Below are 13,817 nucleotides of genomic sequence, written 5' to 3'. Positions count from 1 at the left end.
TACACAGCGGTCTACACGTCAAGATGCCTGGTGTGAATTAAGTAGGTCTACACAGGGGTCTACACGTCAGGACGCCCAGGGTGAATTAAGTGCGTTTGCATGTAAGGACACACGTGTGAATTGTGGGCCGCCACACGCGTCCCCGTGTGCAGCTCAGTCACGTGGGTGCCTGTGTTTGGTTCATCCATTTTGAAGGACAATGAAGATAAATGGAGTCTGAACACAGGCACACGCGTTCCACATTATCTGGAAAGCACAGTTTACCCCGTGTTTAACGGCAGCAGCTAAATTTCCACCCTATTCTTAAGACCCGTTTCCAGGTCACTCTTGGAACGTGGGAAATGTGTGTGCACTTCCACGCTCCCGTCCATGGAGAGAAATATGCTCTGTTTAGACCGCGGCACTCTGCTCACGCTTCCTACGCTGTGCCTGGGCTGCACCTCCTGAACAAGCTCAAAGACCTCCCCGGGTCTACGTCTGGCCTGCGTTTGTTGGCTCCTTCTCCAGGGTGGCTGGTAGCGTTTCTGCCTTACCAGTGCTGAGACTCTGGCCAGGGTGGCCCACGAGAAGCACATGGCCAGACGCCTCAGAAGTGGGAGCTGGGTGGGGTTTGGATCCTGGACTTCAGAACTACGCTGCCTCTGTGACAAGGTCGCCCGAGAGTGGAGACACTGCGCTGTGAGCCCTGGCCAGGTGGAAAGCCTTCTGTGGGTGGTCACCGGGAGGGAGAGTGCAGCACCCTTGGTGAGGTCCTGATCCGAAGCCTTTGCTAGGGGTGGCTGGTGGCCGTGACAGCAGGGCCAGGAGCAGAGCTGGTCTTTGAAACCGAGAAGCACTAACACCCCCCCCCGGCAACTGCTTTTTAGACACATCATGGACACTCAGACCCGAGTTACCTTGGACGAGACGATCCTGTTGTCTGGGTATCTCTGTGGGATGTAGGCCTCTGCGCCCGGAGGTGGCTCCCTGTGTCCCACGTAGATGGTCCTGCTGTCCACCCAATTCTCTTCTCCTGCACACTGCGGAAAGGAGAGCAGTGTTAGGCAGCTGCCTCAGAACCCGCATCAGAGGCTCTTGCCCGGAATGTTGCCTTGAGGCATGTTCGTCGGAACGGAGACTTGTACCTGCTGCTGACAGCATTGTTCAGGGCTGCGGGGAGACCTGGGCCCCAGCACCCGGGACGGAGCCACCCTGTCTTACGCAGGCCAAGGTCTTCTGGTGAGCACCAGGAGGGTCTGTGCTCCTGTGAGAGCCACACAGTGAACTCCAAAGCTGACTGCCAGTGGCAAGAGCTCAGGGCATGCACATAAGAACAGAATGCATGGCTTCCAAAACAGAAGAGACAGTGATGCTGGGAAAGGTCTTTAATGGCAGAAGAAAGAAAAACTAGGATATTGGGGTAGAAGGCAGGACTCGACTCCAGGGATGGGGCTTGGACACCGGACCCGATTGAGGACTAGCGAAAACAGGGCTGGAGCAGAGGCAGCTTTCCATCAGACATGCCCGCAGTGTGCCTGTCGGTTTAGCATTGCCATGGCAACAGCCAGGAGCCGCCGCCCTGTTCCATGGCAATGACCTGATTGCCCGGAAGTCACATCCTTCTAGAAATTTCTGCATAAACCACCCCTTAATCGGCATGCAATTAAACCTGCCCTGAGCTACTCCTCTCCGCCTATGGGGCAGTGCCGCTCTGCAAGGGCGGTGAGGGAGCTGTAGCCCTGCCTCTTCAATAAAGCTGTTTTCTTCCCCCTCCTGCTCCTGCTTGCCCCTGAATTCTTTCCTGGGCAAAACTAAGAACCCTCCAGGTTCTTGCCCCACTGTGGGGTCACCGGCCCTGCATCTGCACATGTAGAAGAGTCACTCAACCCTTCCGGGTGTCTGCTCAGGAACAGGAAGGCTCTCCTGCAAAGATGACTTGGGCCTGACCATCTGTATTACTCAGAACACTGTATTTGGAGGAGTCAAGAAAACAGCTCTGACAAGATATATTTCAACAACACTCAGGCGGGCCATTTGATGTCAGCACGAAAACCACAAAAATACCTTAGCTCGTAATGAGAAATCCAAATGCCACATCTGAATACGCAGCCCTGGCCATGGCCCCAGCTCACCTCAGAATGCACGGCCCCAGCACATGGCCCCGGGCCCACCTCGGAACACATGGTCCTGGTACATGGCCCCGGGCCCGCCTCAGAATACGTGGCCTTAGCATGTGGCTCTCGTCCCATGACCCACTTCTCTGAAGGAACTGCAAGACACTAGCCTTTCTGGGGCATGAGAAACACAGCTGAAGAGGAGACGGAAGCCTCCTCCGTGAAGGGAACGCTGGTGCGATGGGGTGGAAAGGACGAGTGGGCACTGCCGTCGAAGGGCTGACCGTTGGCTGCTGGGCCACTCCTCGCCGCAGGCACGGGGACAGTTTCCCACTGGGCTTCTGACCCATGAGGCGGATGCCAGCACTTTCTCAGGGTCCTGGAGCATGAAATGAGGCAACAGGAACAGAACACGGCCAGGGGCCCGGCCCAGCACAGATGCCTGTGAACGCTCGGGGCGACTCCTCTCTGTGTGGGCTGCCCCTTGGTGCTTCAGGGAACTCTTGTTTTTTTAAAGCCAAAAGAGGCAGGCAAGGCCTGAACAGTCTGGAGTCCCTGTCTGCGTGGTGCTCTTGTTTATAACCTCACACTGGCTGTTTTTGGTCTTGTTTATGTCATCAGCTCCTCTGCTCCTCTAACGTCCTTTCAGAGGAAGCCTTTCCACACTGTCCCACCCAGAACATTCCGGACAGGAGCTGTGTGAATGTCTGCACATTTGCTGTAATAAAGTCCATCGGCAGGTAATTCACTTCCAATTTCTTTTATTAGGACTCAGCTTTGCAGAACAGTCTAAGTAAAATAAAGGAAAGAGATCACAGCAGTCCCCGCGTGCCCCAACTGTGTTTTCAGAGATGTTCGGCTGAGACTATGAACCAGCGTTTCCACGGGGAGCCGAGGCTTCCACGCTCCTGGGGACAGACATACACAAGGCAGCCACGAGGCCAGTGAGGAGCACTCCACCCTCAAATGAGCCAGAGGCAGTTTTCCTCGGCGCGACCTTGGGTTGTGGCCTCCCCGCGAGCCTGCTGGCCATGCAGGAACTGTCATCCTAGACTCAAAGCCAGGTGGGCAGCACAGCCCCACTGCCCTGACCATGCCACAGTCTGGCTGCCCCTCCCCACAAAGACAGGCCCTCCTCCTTGGGACTGGGTCTCCACGCCTGACGGGGGCCTTCCCAGCTGCCTCTATTTTGTGGTGAAGTCAACAAACCTGGCCGGGCGCGGTGGCTCAAGCCTGTAATCCCAGCACTTTGGGAGGCCGAGACGGGCGGATCATGAGGTCAGGAGATCGAGACCATCCTGGCTAACACGGTGAAACCCCGTCTCTACTAAAAAATACAAAAAACTAGCCGGGCGAAGTGGCGGATGCCTGTAGTCCCAGCTACTCGGGAGGCTGAGGCAGGAGAATGGCGTGAACCCGAGAGGAGGAGCTTGCAGTGAGCTGAGATCCGGCCACTGCACTCCAGCCTGGGGGACAGAGCAAGACTCCGTCTCAAAAAAAAACAACAAACCTAAGGGATGCAGGGATGTGGACTTTAAAAGTATCTTAGGAGCTTCACAAATAAACTGCTGCCTATAAAGGCTAAGAAAAGTCCCTGGCTCCTTTGTTTTCTCAGATCACAGCCAAACAGATGCTTCTCATTCTCGTGGAATCAGGAAATTGCACTGAATAAGAATATAAGTGAACCAGAAAAAGAGAGAAAAGCATACAGGTATCTTTTAATACAAAAGTGAAAATCGTAGAAACTTTCTTCTAAGCTTCAAAGAAAGCAACTGAATTTCAGGAGTGGCCACGAGCCCAGACACTGGCTCTGAAAGCTGAACGCTTTCCTGGAGCCGTGTGGCATCGCCCACGCCACGGCGAGCTCACGCTGCCCGGACGCTTCCAGCCAGCTACAAAGGGACCCTGTCTCCTGGAGGCACGAGCGGGACGCATGGATGAAGTCCACTCCATATTCTCAACAGTGCCGAGCAGACGTTTATCGTTAAATAATTACATCAAAAACAACTCAAATACGGCCCAACAGTGTAGTGGCGTTTAAACCGACACAAGTAGGAATGACTATTTTTGTCTGTGCCATGACATCACAAAATCAGCTGCCAACATGCAGTGGGCCTTGCCGGGCAAGTGGGTTGCTTGCCTGGCAGCCTTGTCAGCGTAACAGATACCAGACTGGATCAGGAAAGGACCTGAGGCCATGAGGTCACTTAGACGGCCTCACCCAGGGCATCAGGAAGGTCAGAAACCTAAGTGTCTCTTCGGGTTCACGCTTCGAACCAAAGGGAGCTCTTTGTGTTGCATTCTCCACAAATGTTCACTTTTTTTTTTTTCAAAGTGAAAGCAAGTTCATTACAAAACTAAACAAATAAAAGAATGGCTACTCCACAGACAGAGCAGCCCACAAATGTTCAAATTCTAGGAAGACTAAACTGACCAAAAGGAACAGAGCTGAAAATACGCTGGACCTCCAGAGGATGTAGACACGATCCCAAATGGCGGCCTGGGGATGGGGCGCCCGGTCCCTGCTGCTCACTGGCTCTGTGGCGGTGGCTGCATCACACCACGTGTCTCTGTCAAATGTCGTCAGCAGCGACATGAAGGGATTAGAAGGGCCAACCTTCGTGGTCCTCCCAGCCCGAAGATTCTGGTTCTCTGTACAGTTAGCAACAAAAACAAACTCAGGAGCCCCAATCATGTAACTTTTGAACCTCACCAGTCTTGAACCCAGGGCCAGACATGCTGTGCATAAATGGTGGCACAGACAAAACAGGGTCCCCACCAGGCACAGTGGTTCATGTCTGTAATTCCAGCACTTTGGGAAGCTGAGGCAGGCAGATCGCTTGAGGCCAGGAGTTCAAGACCAGCCTGGCTAACATGGTGAAACTCCATCTCTACTTAAAAAAAAAAAAAAAAAAAAAAAAATAGCTGGGCATGGGGGCGCCTGTAGTCCTAGCGACTCAGGAGGCTGAGGCAGGAGAATCGCTTGAACCCCAAGGTGGAGGCTGCAGTGACAAGATGGCTCCACTGCTCTCCAGCTTGGATGACAGAGCGAGGCTCCGTCTCAAACAAACAAACAAGCAACAAAAAACGGGGTCACACCACACAGGGTTTTTTTCAGGATTCAGAGTAAAGACACAGGTAGTCAGGAAGCTCTCCAGGGCAAGAGGATGGAGACCCCAGCCTCTCTGTGTTCCCAGACAGGATCAGCGACACAGTTCAGCCAGCCCCACAGCCAGAGGCTTCCATCAGCAAAGCAAAGCTGAAACCAGGCACCAAACTGTCTGTGTCAAGTAGCAGGTTTCCTAACGACTCATTAACAACCCATTGTCCAAACGGCATCAGAAAGCCACGTGGCATGTCCCCTGGAGGGCTGGCATCCAGTTCCAGCTGAAGTAAAAATCCACCCTGTGCTGATGGGACTGACCAGAGGACACAAACTGACCAAGGGAAACATCTCGAGCAACTCCAGGAGGGGCACAAAAAATTCGGCGAGAAGGTTCACAGCTGCACTCTTCAAGGAAGACACAGGTGGCAGCCTCCAAACGCGCGTCCACTGACGAAGGGATACACAGAAGGGAAGGAAGCGCTGACACCCACACCAACACACGTGGGGCCAGAAAGCATCCCGCGTGTGAAGCAACACCGTGTTGTGAGTCCATTCTGATGAAATGCCCAGAAAAGGTGAACGCAGGGACGGGGGCTGATGGGGGCTGATGGGGGCTGACAGGGGGTGCGGGGGCTGCCGGGGGCTGGGCGAATGGCTGCCCAGGGGATGAAAACCTTCTGGGTTGGAGGGTGGTGGTAGCTGCTGATGGTCCCTGACCGGCAGGTGAAAACCTGCTGGGTTAGAGGGAGGTGGTGGGTGCACGACTGAATATTTTCCAGTTGGAACCAACGGATTGCATGCTTTAAAAGGGAGGATTTTAAGGTATGTGAATTATACCTCAGTAAAAATGTTATATTTTCTTTTTAACGAGACAGAGTTTTGCTCTCATCACCCAGGCTGGAGTGCAGTGGCAAAACCTCGGCTCACTGCAAACTGCACTTCCAGGTTTAAGCAATACTCCTGCCTCAGCCTCCCTAGTAGCTGGGATTACAGGCAAGCACCACCACGTCCAGCTAATTTTGTATTTTTAGTACAAATGGTGTTTCACCATGTTGGCCAGGTTGGCCTCAAACTCCCGACCTCAGGTGATCCGCCCGCCTCAGCCTCCCAAAGTGCTGGGATGACAGGCGTAAGCCACCGCATCCAGCAGGAAAAGTCATTCCTAGATGTCAGAATTGCTTCTCTGTTTCAGTCTTCCGTGTAAATTCTAGAAACTTAGATATAAAGCTCTTCCTGAAAATCTCCGAGGAAGTGAAAACGATTTACTTTTAAAACATAATTACTTTTTTTAGAGATGGGGTATTGCTGTGCTGTCCTGGCTGGAGCACAGTGGCTATTCACTGCAGTGACCGTTCACAGGGACAATTAGAGTGCACCGTAGCCTTGAACTCCTGGGCTCAGGCAGTGCTCCCTGTGCAGCTTCCCAAAGCACTGAGATTGCAGGCATGCCACCACGCCCCCCAAATTACTTCAACTTAAAATGAGAATGTATTTCCAGCTATCTCAGTGTTTTAACAACTCTGAAAAGAGTTACAAGGTTTTGGCCCGGCTGCCATTTCTTACACAGCATAACTGCATGGGAGCTGGAGTGTGCGGGGGCTTTCAAAGCTGCTAACCCCGACCACCTTCTCTCACAGAGCCGCTCAGCTCAGCAAACCTCTGCCAACTGCACCTCACACACTGATGAGAGGCACGTGGAGGCTTCAAGGCCTCAGGGCCTCCGGTGTGCTTTCTGTCCACCACATCAGCTGCTCACCTGGCCGCTAAAAAATACATTTTTGCAAAAGGTATGTGTGGTATGATGCTAAACATGACCGTCTGCCTCATTTCCACGACTCACACAGAAGACTGTAGAAGAAGGAACAGGAAGGAGTGCCACAGGGTTGGGAAAACAGGAAAATGGACCCCAGCGTGCCTTCCAGACAGAGGCGCCCGCACATGGGCTGTGCCTTCCTTCCGGGCCAGGCCCAGGCCTCTCCATGCAGGGTGCCATGAGAGGACCTCTGAGAGGAATTCCACATCTGGAGTTGCGGGAGAAAGAAACAGTGAGCGGCGCGTGGGCAGCGCGTGGGGAGGGGGCGGCAGGGCCTCCCGGCTGCATGGAGCCCACGGTGGAGGAAGTCTCACGTCCCTTCTCCTAATATGTGTGCTCAGGACACAGCACTGTGCAGCGTCCTGGCCGCCTTCCCACCCCCCTTCCAGCGGGAGGGGGCTTCGCAGAGGGGCAGCTGTAACTGCGTAGCACAGGAGTGTCAGAGAAAATGTCACCACAAATCGCAACAGTGCAGCTACCTGGGCAGCCTCCGGGGCTCCTTCCCTTAATTATTATTATTATTATTTTCTTCTTCTGAGACAAAGTCTCGCTCTTGTCCCCCAGGCTGGAGTGCAATGGCGTGATCTCGGCTCACTGCAACCTCCGCCTCCCAGGTTCAAGCAATTCTCCTGCCTCAGCCTCCCAAGTAGCTGGGATGACAGGCGTGAGACACCACGCCTGGCTAATTTCTGTATTTTTAGTAGAGACGGGGTTTCACCATGTTGGCCAGGCTGGTCTTGAACTCCTGGCCTCAGGCGGTTCGCTCGCCTTGGCCTCCTAAAGTGCTGGGATTACAGGTGTGAGCCACCGTGCCATCTTGATTATTTTTTTAAAGATACTTTTGACATTTGGGATTGATCCACTGCTGCCTGAAAACACACAGTCTTTGTGCACGTGCCTGGCAGTGTTGCTTTCTGACAGGTGCCAGCGCCTGAGCCCGGTGGTGCCTGGCAGTGTGGCTTTCTGACTGGTGCCCAGCACCTGTGTTCAGTGACTGAGGAAAATTTCCCCAAGGAGCAAAAGCCCCTGAGGCCACTGCCATGGGAGCATGAACTCTAAACCCACAGTGCAGAGAGGCTCCAGGGGCGAGACGCTACGTTTCAGAAGATCTACGATGCGACACTCTCAGTGTGCACCACAGCACGTGGTCAGAAATTAATCCCAAGCCAGGAGCTGGAGCCTGTCACCTGACAGGTCATCTCAGCCGGGCGCAGGGGCTCACGCCTGTAATCCCAGCACTTTGGGAGGCCCAGGTGGGTGGATCACCTGAGGTCAGGGGTTTAAGACCAGCCTGGCCAATACAGCGAAACCTCGTCTCTACTAAAAATACAAAAATTAGGCAGGAGTGGTGGCACATGCCTGTAGTCCCAGCTACTTGGGAGGCTGAGGCAGGGAGAATGGCTTGAACCTGGGAGGTGGAGGTTGCAGTGAGCCAGGATCGTGCCACTGCATTTCTGCCTGGACGACAGAGTGCGACTCTGTCTCAAAAAAATAAATAAATAAAATAGAATTTACTATTGCTTCCCATTTGACAGAGCGTGACGACAAACCCAGAACCATCGCCACACAGGCCGGAGCGCCGCGTGCAAACTCACCCCTGATCAGTTATCCAGATGGTTTAGGCAGCGTTCAGTGTCACACAGCACAGGGGTGGCACTGGCCTCGCTGGCCCTGTGACCCTCCCCGCAGTTCTCTGTTAATGAAGTGTGGAAGTGAACAGGGCAAGGGAGAGGATGGAGCAGGCAGCATGGAGGAATTGGCTCCAACGTGCCCAGTCTGGGGATGGAAGGAGGGTCTGGCATCTGCCCTGCACTTTTACTCACACACAGGACACACGAGAGGGTGTGTGGGGAACTGCCAAGGATGTGGCCGACTCAGCAGCCCTGAGGCGTGCCTTCATGCAGACGGGCTCACTTTAGGATGAGTAACAGATGTCAACATGAATCCCCATGGAAACAAACGGCGGCCACCGGAACAAGCAGCAGTGGCCACGGACTCCAAGCTGCAGGTCGGCGCCTCCACAGGCTCCCAGGGACTCCAGCCAGGCCAGGAAGGCAGGAAGGAGTCCAGGGAAGAGGCCTCGGAGGGCAGCCATGGGCCTGGTGGGGTGGGGGGTGCATGGGCTCACGCCTGGGAGGCGCGGCATCCTGTGGGGCTGGCAAGGGGGGCGGTATTTGCTGTTCTCTGGCTGGCCCTAAGTTGGAACTGGGGGCAGAAACTAGGTCGTTGTGAACTAAGCTGCGCCCGCCCTGTGCCAGGGCTATGGAGGTGTGGGCTGGGGTTCCCTGGCCACAAATGGCTCAGCCACTGTCCCTCTTCAGGAAGGATGACGCCTCTCCAGATACGCCCACTCACAGGTGGAGGGGGGCATTATGAAATAATTCAAACATGCAGAAAACTGGAGTAAGGAAATAAATCACCCAGATTTCACAAATGTTAACATTTTTGCTATATTTGTACCAACCAATTTTTTTCTTACAGAAATAAACTTAAAACATAGAGTTTTATATAAGTCATTTGAAAGTATTCTTTTTAAAAAATCTGGCAATGGGTGAGTAAGAGAGGAGAAAACTGCAGTTACCTAACACCCCTTTAGAGGAGGGATGTCCTCGAGGCCCCAACCTGCTCAGCCAAAAGCACCCTGAAGCTGCTGGGAGGGGCTCCTCCTGTCAGCGCCCCCCGACCGATGGAAGCCCGCCTGTGTGCATCCCGTGCCTCTGGCTGTGTGGTAGGAAGGAAGAGGATGGGGCTAAGGCAGAGTCGGATGATGAGCCCTTCAGCAGACAGGGGGCGCCGTCGGCAGCATCTTCACAGCAGGGCTTCACGCCGTGCTCTGCTAACCCCACTGGAAGAAGAAACACCTAGAAGCTACGCAGCCAGCCACGGGTACTTCACCTGCACATCAAGGGCCTGCCTCAAAGCAGGGAAAGACCGATAAACTGAGTCACACCAAATGCTGCTAGCTCTCTAAGCCAGTGCAAGCAAGACCCCTGCGGGCAACCCACTTGCAGTCCCTCAGACATCACATCCGAGGCACACACCGCAGCCTGCTGGCCTTGCCACCGACCCCGAGGAAGGGTGGGACCACGAAACAATGACGCCCCCATTCCCTAGGGTCTAGTAACTCTGCAGCTCCCGTGACAGGGGACGAAGGTGGAAGGAGCTGCTCACACACACAGCCTCGCTCGCCAACGACACTTTTCACCGATGCCGGCAGACGTGTGTTGCTTCGTCAGTCTGACACACACAGGGCAGTGATAGGAAGAGGCCCAAAGGAAAGAGCGTTCATTCAGACCTGACCCAGAGACCCAGGGCTCTCACACTCTGAGACTGTGACCTGGGATGAGAAATACGTTGTAAGTCACCACGCAGTCCAGGCTGTGCGTGCAAACACAGGAAGGCGAAGCCTCCCCGTCTGCTCTGTCTGGTCCCCTGCTCTGGTTCTGCGGTCTTTCAGTGCTGCTTTACCTCGAAATGAGCTGCAACTGTGATCTGGTATGCGTCTTCAGTGAGTGGGTGCAGCACATCACACATTTGCAATTTGTAAGTTGGAATCTCAACCTCCCCTGAGAGTACCGATTAAAATAGTTGCTGGAATGGGATCTATGTTCCTCTAAAGTACCATCGTCTCCCATTTCTCCAAATACAATAAACAGGGCCCAGGCTTGACATCTTCTCAAGGGCGTCACCCAGGAAGACATGGTCCTCAACCACCCTCTTCTAATTTCTGCAACTGGAGATACCGGAAGCTTTGATGTAAGACACCTGGCTTCCAGTTTAGACCAGATGACTTACGAAACCTGGGAGGTGTCAGCTGACTTTACAAGTAAAGAAAAATCCTAGCACCAGACTAGACCCAAGTAATTTTCTTTCATAAAAGTTCTGTTAAAAAATGAGTAAAATCAAAATAGCCTGCAGTCTATCCTTTATATTGGACATTTCCTAGAAGGCTGCAACCTTCAGCCGCAGTGCTTAGCCAGGTTCCCTCTCCTCCAGACACAGGAGGGAATTCCTTCGGCCCCAGTGCTTAGCCAGGTTCTCTCTCCTCCAGACACAGGAGGGAATTCCTTCGGCCCCAGTGCTTAGCCAGGTTCTCTCTCCTCCAGACACAGGAGGGGATTTCTAGTTCTCCTTGAGAGATGGACAGGAAGCAGTGAGGCAGCAGGCACTGCGTTTGAGGAGCTGAAGTTCCTGGTGCACCTGTTTTCTAACTTGCAATGAAGAAAACCCGTCAGGTCTTCCCAAAGGCTGCCATGAACGCTGTGAACCTGGGCACTGCGGGTCCTGAAATGCAAAAGCAGAGCCCTTCCTCTAATTTCAAATCCACTACCAGAAACCACGGCAGTGTCCTAACCCAGGCAGAAACTTAACAGATCCTTCCCATCCTGTTGCTCCAACACACGCCCAGGTGTGCGGAGGTTGCATGGGCCGGGGTGCTGGAAGTGCAGAGCCAGCCCTCCCTCCCCTTGCCCAGGTGTGCGGAGGTCGCATGGGCCGGGGTGCTGGAAGTGCAGAGCCAGCCCCCCTCCCCTTGGGAGTAGAGGGAGGAAAGGATCCCTGCAATTCGGGAAATACTTTAATCGAGAGCCCGCGGCAGAAAAAGGGCAGCTTGTCCCTTTCCCTCTTTTCAGGCACAGCGAGGTGGACTGAAATGGGCTGACGTGGAGGCGCTGGGCTGGTCTAGCACAGAATGAGGAAGATGAGCTGAATGGGGGAGGCCTTCCAAATCACGCAGCCAGGGCTCAAGCACGCCCCCACCCCCTAGTCCCCACACGAAGGCAGTCTCCGGCTTTGATGCCTTCCAGCCTTCCACCGCCCTGTGAGCTCCCCTGGGACCCCTTCTCTTCCCAAGGCAGCAGAGGCACAGGCAGGACTTCCCTGGAAGGCACAAGGTGGGGTGGAGGGTGGAGGTGGGGTGGAGGGTGGGGGTGGTGTGGAAATCCTTCACAGGTGCGTCTCTCCACACCCCGTGACGCACGTCACCCACAGACGCAGATCGCCACTCACGCACGCGGAGCGTTGGTGGCTGCCACACAGAGGGCACCGCAACTAAAAACACCGTGTTCCGCTGCAGGCTGCATGGAGCCCAGCGCCACAGCTGCTATCGACAGTGTTGAGGAAGGACCAGTTACCCAAAAAAGCACAGGAAAAAAGCTGTTTCTGCAGACAAAGCCCTGGGCCTTTCCTGGGACCCCCATCCGCCACAGGGCAGCACGTTTACAAAAGGGCTACAGCTTCCCAGAGGTTCAAGGATTCCCTTCGTTTGCTCTTTCAGGGGGCAGGGAGAGTGGGCAAGGACTCCTGGTCACCAGCGGAGTGCCGGGCATTGGCTCGGGATCCGTACAGCCCGGGGAAGCAAGATTCTCCCGTGGGAAGAAAAAGGCATGGTGGGTTTGGTCAACACAGAGAGAGGGCGGCATTTCCTTTGCTTAGATTAAGCAGCAAATAAATTAAAATACATGAAAACAGAAGGGCTGGGTGACACCATGCAAACTGTTGCAGGCCAATCCAGGCCACCACTAAGCAGTTTACAGCCTGCACTCTGTTCTGGGGGTGGCGATGGTGGGGCAGGGCAGGAGGTGCCACAGCTCATCAGAACCCAGATGGCACCCTCCGGGGAGGGAGATGGACAGGCCGTGGCCTGGGGCAGCACGTCACAGGCCACAGCCTTCGGGGTTCTGGGAGGGTCCAGAGTTCCGCCCAGACACAGACCACCGTGGGCCAGGCCTTCCCCGTGTGGCCCACGTGCACACACACAGGGTTCCTGGGCTTTCACGGCAGAGCCGTTCCCTACGTGGAGCACTGTGATCGGATGCCAATCGTATATGATTAGGGATTGTACCTGGAATATATACAGAACGATTCAAACTCAAAAACAGAAAGACAAGGCGGAGCTCCTCTAGGGACCTGCAAATGACCAGCAAGCCCAGGAGAGGACGCAGAGCATCCTCAGTCACCAGGGAGATGCGGGGCAGCCCCGCCAAGCAGCAGAGCCAGTCGTAAAGCCCCAGGCTGCTTGACTCCACCCACAAGAAGTGTCCACACGGGCAAATCTGCAGCGACAGAATGTGGATTAGCAACTGCCCAGGGCTGGGCTGGGGCGGGAGGGGAGGGGAGCTGGGGACACAGCTTGGGAGCGCCTGGTACTGGGGACGGGGTTTCACTGGAGGGTGATGAAAATGTCTAAAATTAGATTGTGGTGATGTTGTGTAGCTTGGTAAACACAATAAAAATCATCAAATTGTTTAAGTGGGTCACTTTATGATATGTAAGTGATATTTCAACAAAGCTCTCTTCCTACACACTCGCGACAGGCTGAGCACTGCTCACGGCCCTGCTCCCAGCCACACGGCCCCACCACGGCCGCTCCAGGTCAGCACCCCTCACCACTGGAACCTTCTACCTGCTCATCTTCTGCACAAACAGGCTTCTCTCAATTTTCGTGTAAGCAACATTTTTAAAGTTTAGTTTTTATATAGTATATAGATCACTGTTGATATAACAAACTCCATCTTAGAAAAAGACTTTGTTTTACATTTCACAGCGCACTTTGCCAACAAAGATAAGGTGATTTGCTTAATAAACAAACAAACAAAAAATAAAGACAGTATCCAACCAGGTAAGGACACAGAAAGCACACCGTTGCACTCAGTTCTCACGGGAGGACTCTGCCTCAGCCGCTGCCGCCTCGCAGTCACTTGTGATAAGAATTTGGCATCTGCCCTGCAGGCTCTGCCATCTGAGTCCTCCTCACAAGACCACGGACCACCCCGCCCAGCCCAGGGGTGGTGTCTGCTTCACTCCC

At 54.1% G+C, this 13,817-nt stretch overlaps 1 protein-coding gene across 12 annotated transcripts in view; it reads right to left on the bottom strand.

Moving 5' to 3' along the window:
- ATP11A (ATPase phospholipid transporting 11A) overlaps positions 1-13,817 on the bottom strand; it is a 184,986-nt gene that overhangs the window by 88,496 nt on the left and 82,673 nt on the right. For all 12 annotated transcript variants that reach the window (XM_028837362.2, XM_028837361.2, XM_028837363.2 and 9 more), the window contains exon 2: positions 897-1,019. In XM_028837362.2, coding sequence (XP_028693195.1) covers positions 897-1,019 — 123 coding nt within the window. The remainder of the gene's footprint in view (positions 1-896; positions 1,020-13,817) is intronic.

This window comes from Macaca mulatta, chromosome 17, assembly GCF_049350105.2.
Source record: "Macaca mulatta isolate MMU2019108-1 chromosome 17, T2T-MMU8v2.0, whole genome shotgun sequence".
NCBI lineage: Eukaryota > Metazoa > Chordata > Mammalia > Primates > Cercopithecidae > Macaca > Macaca mulatta.
This window is presented reverse-complemented; position numbering and strand designations above follow the sequence as displayed.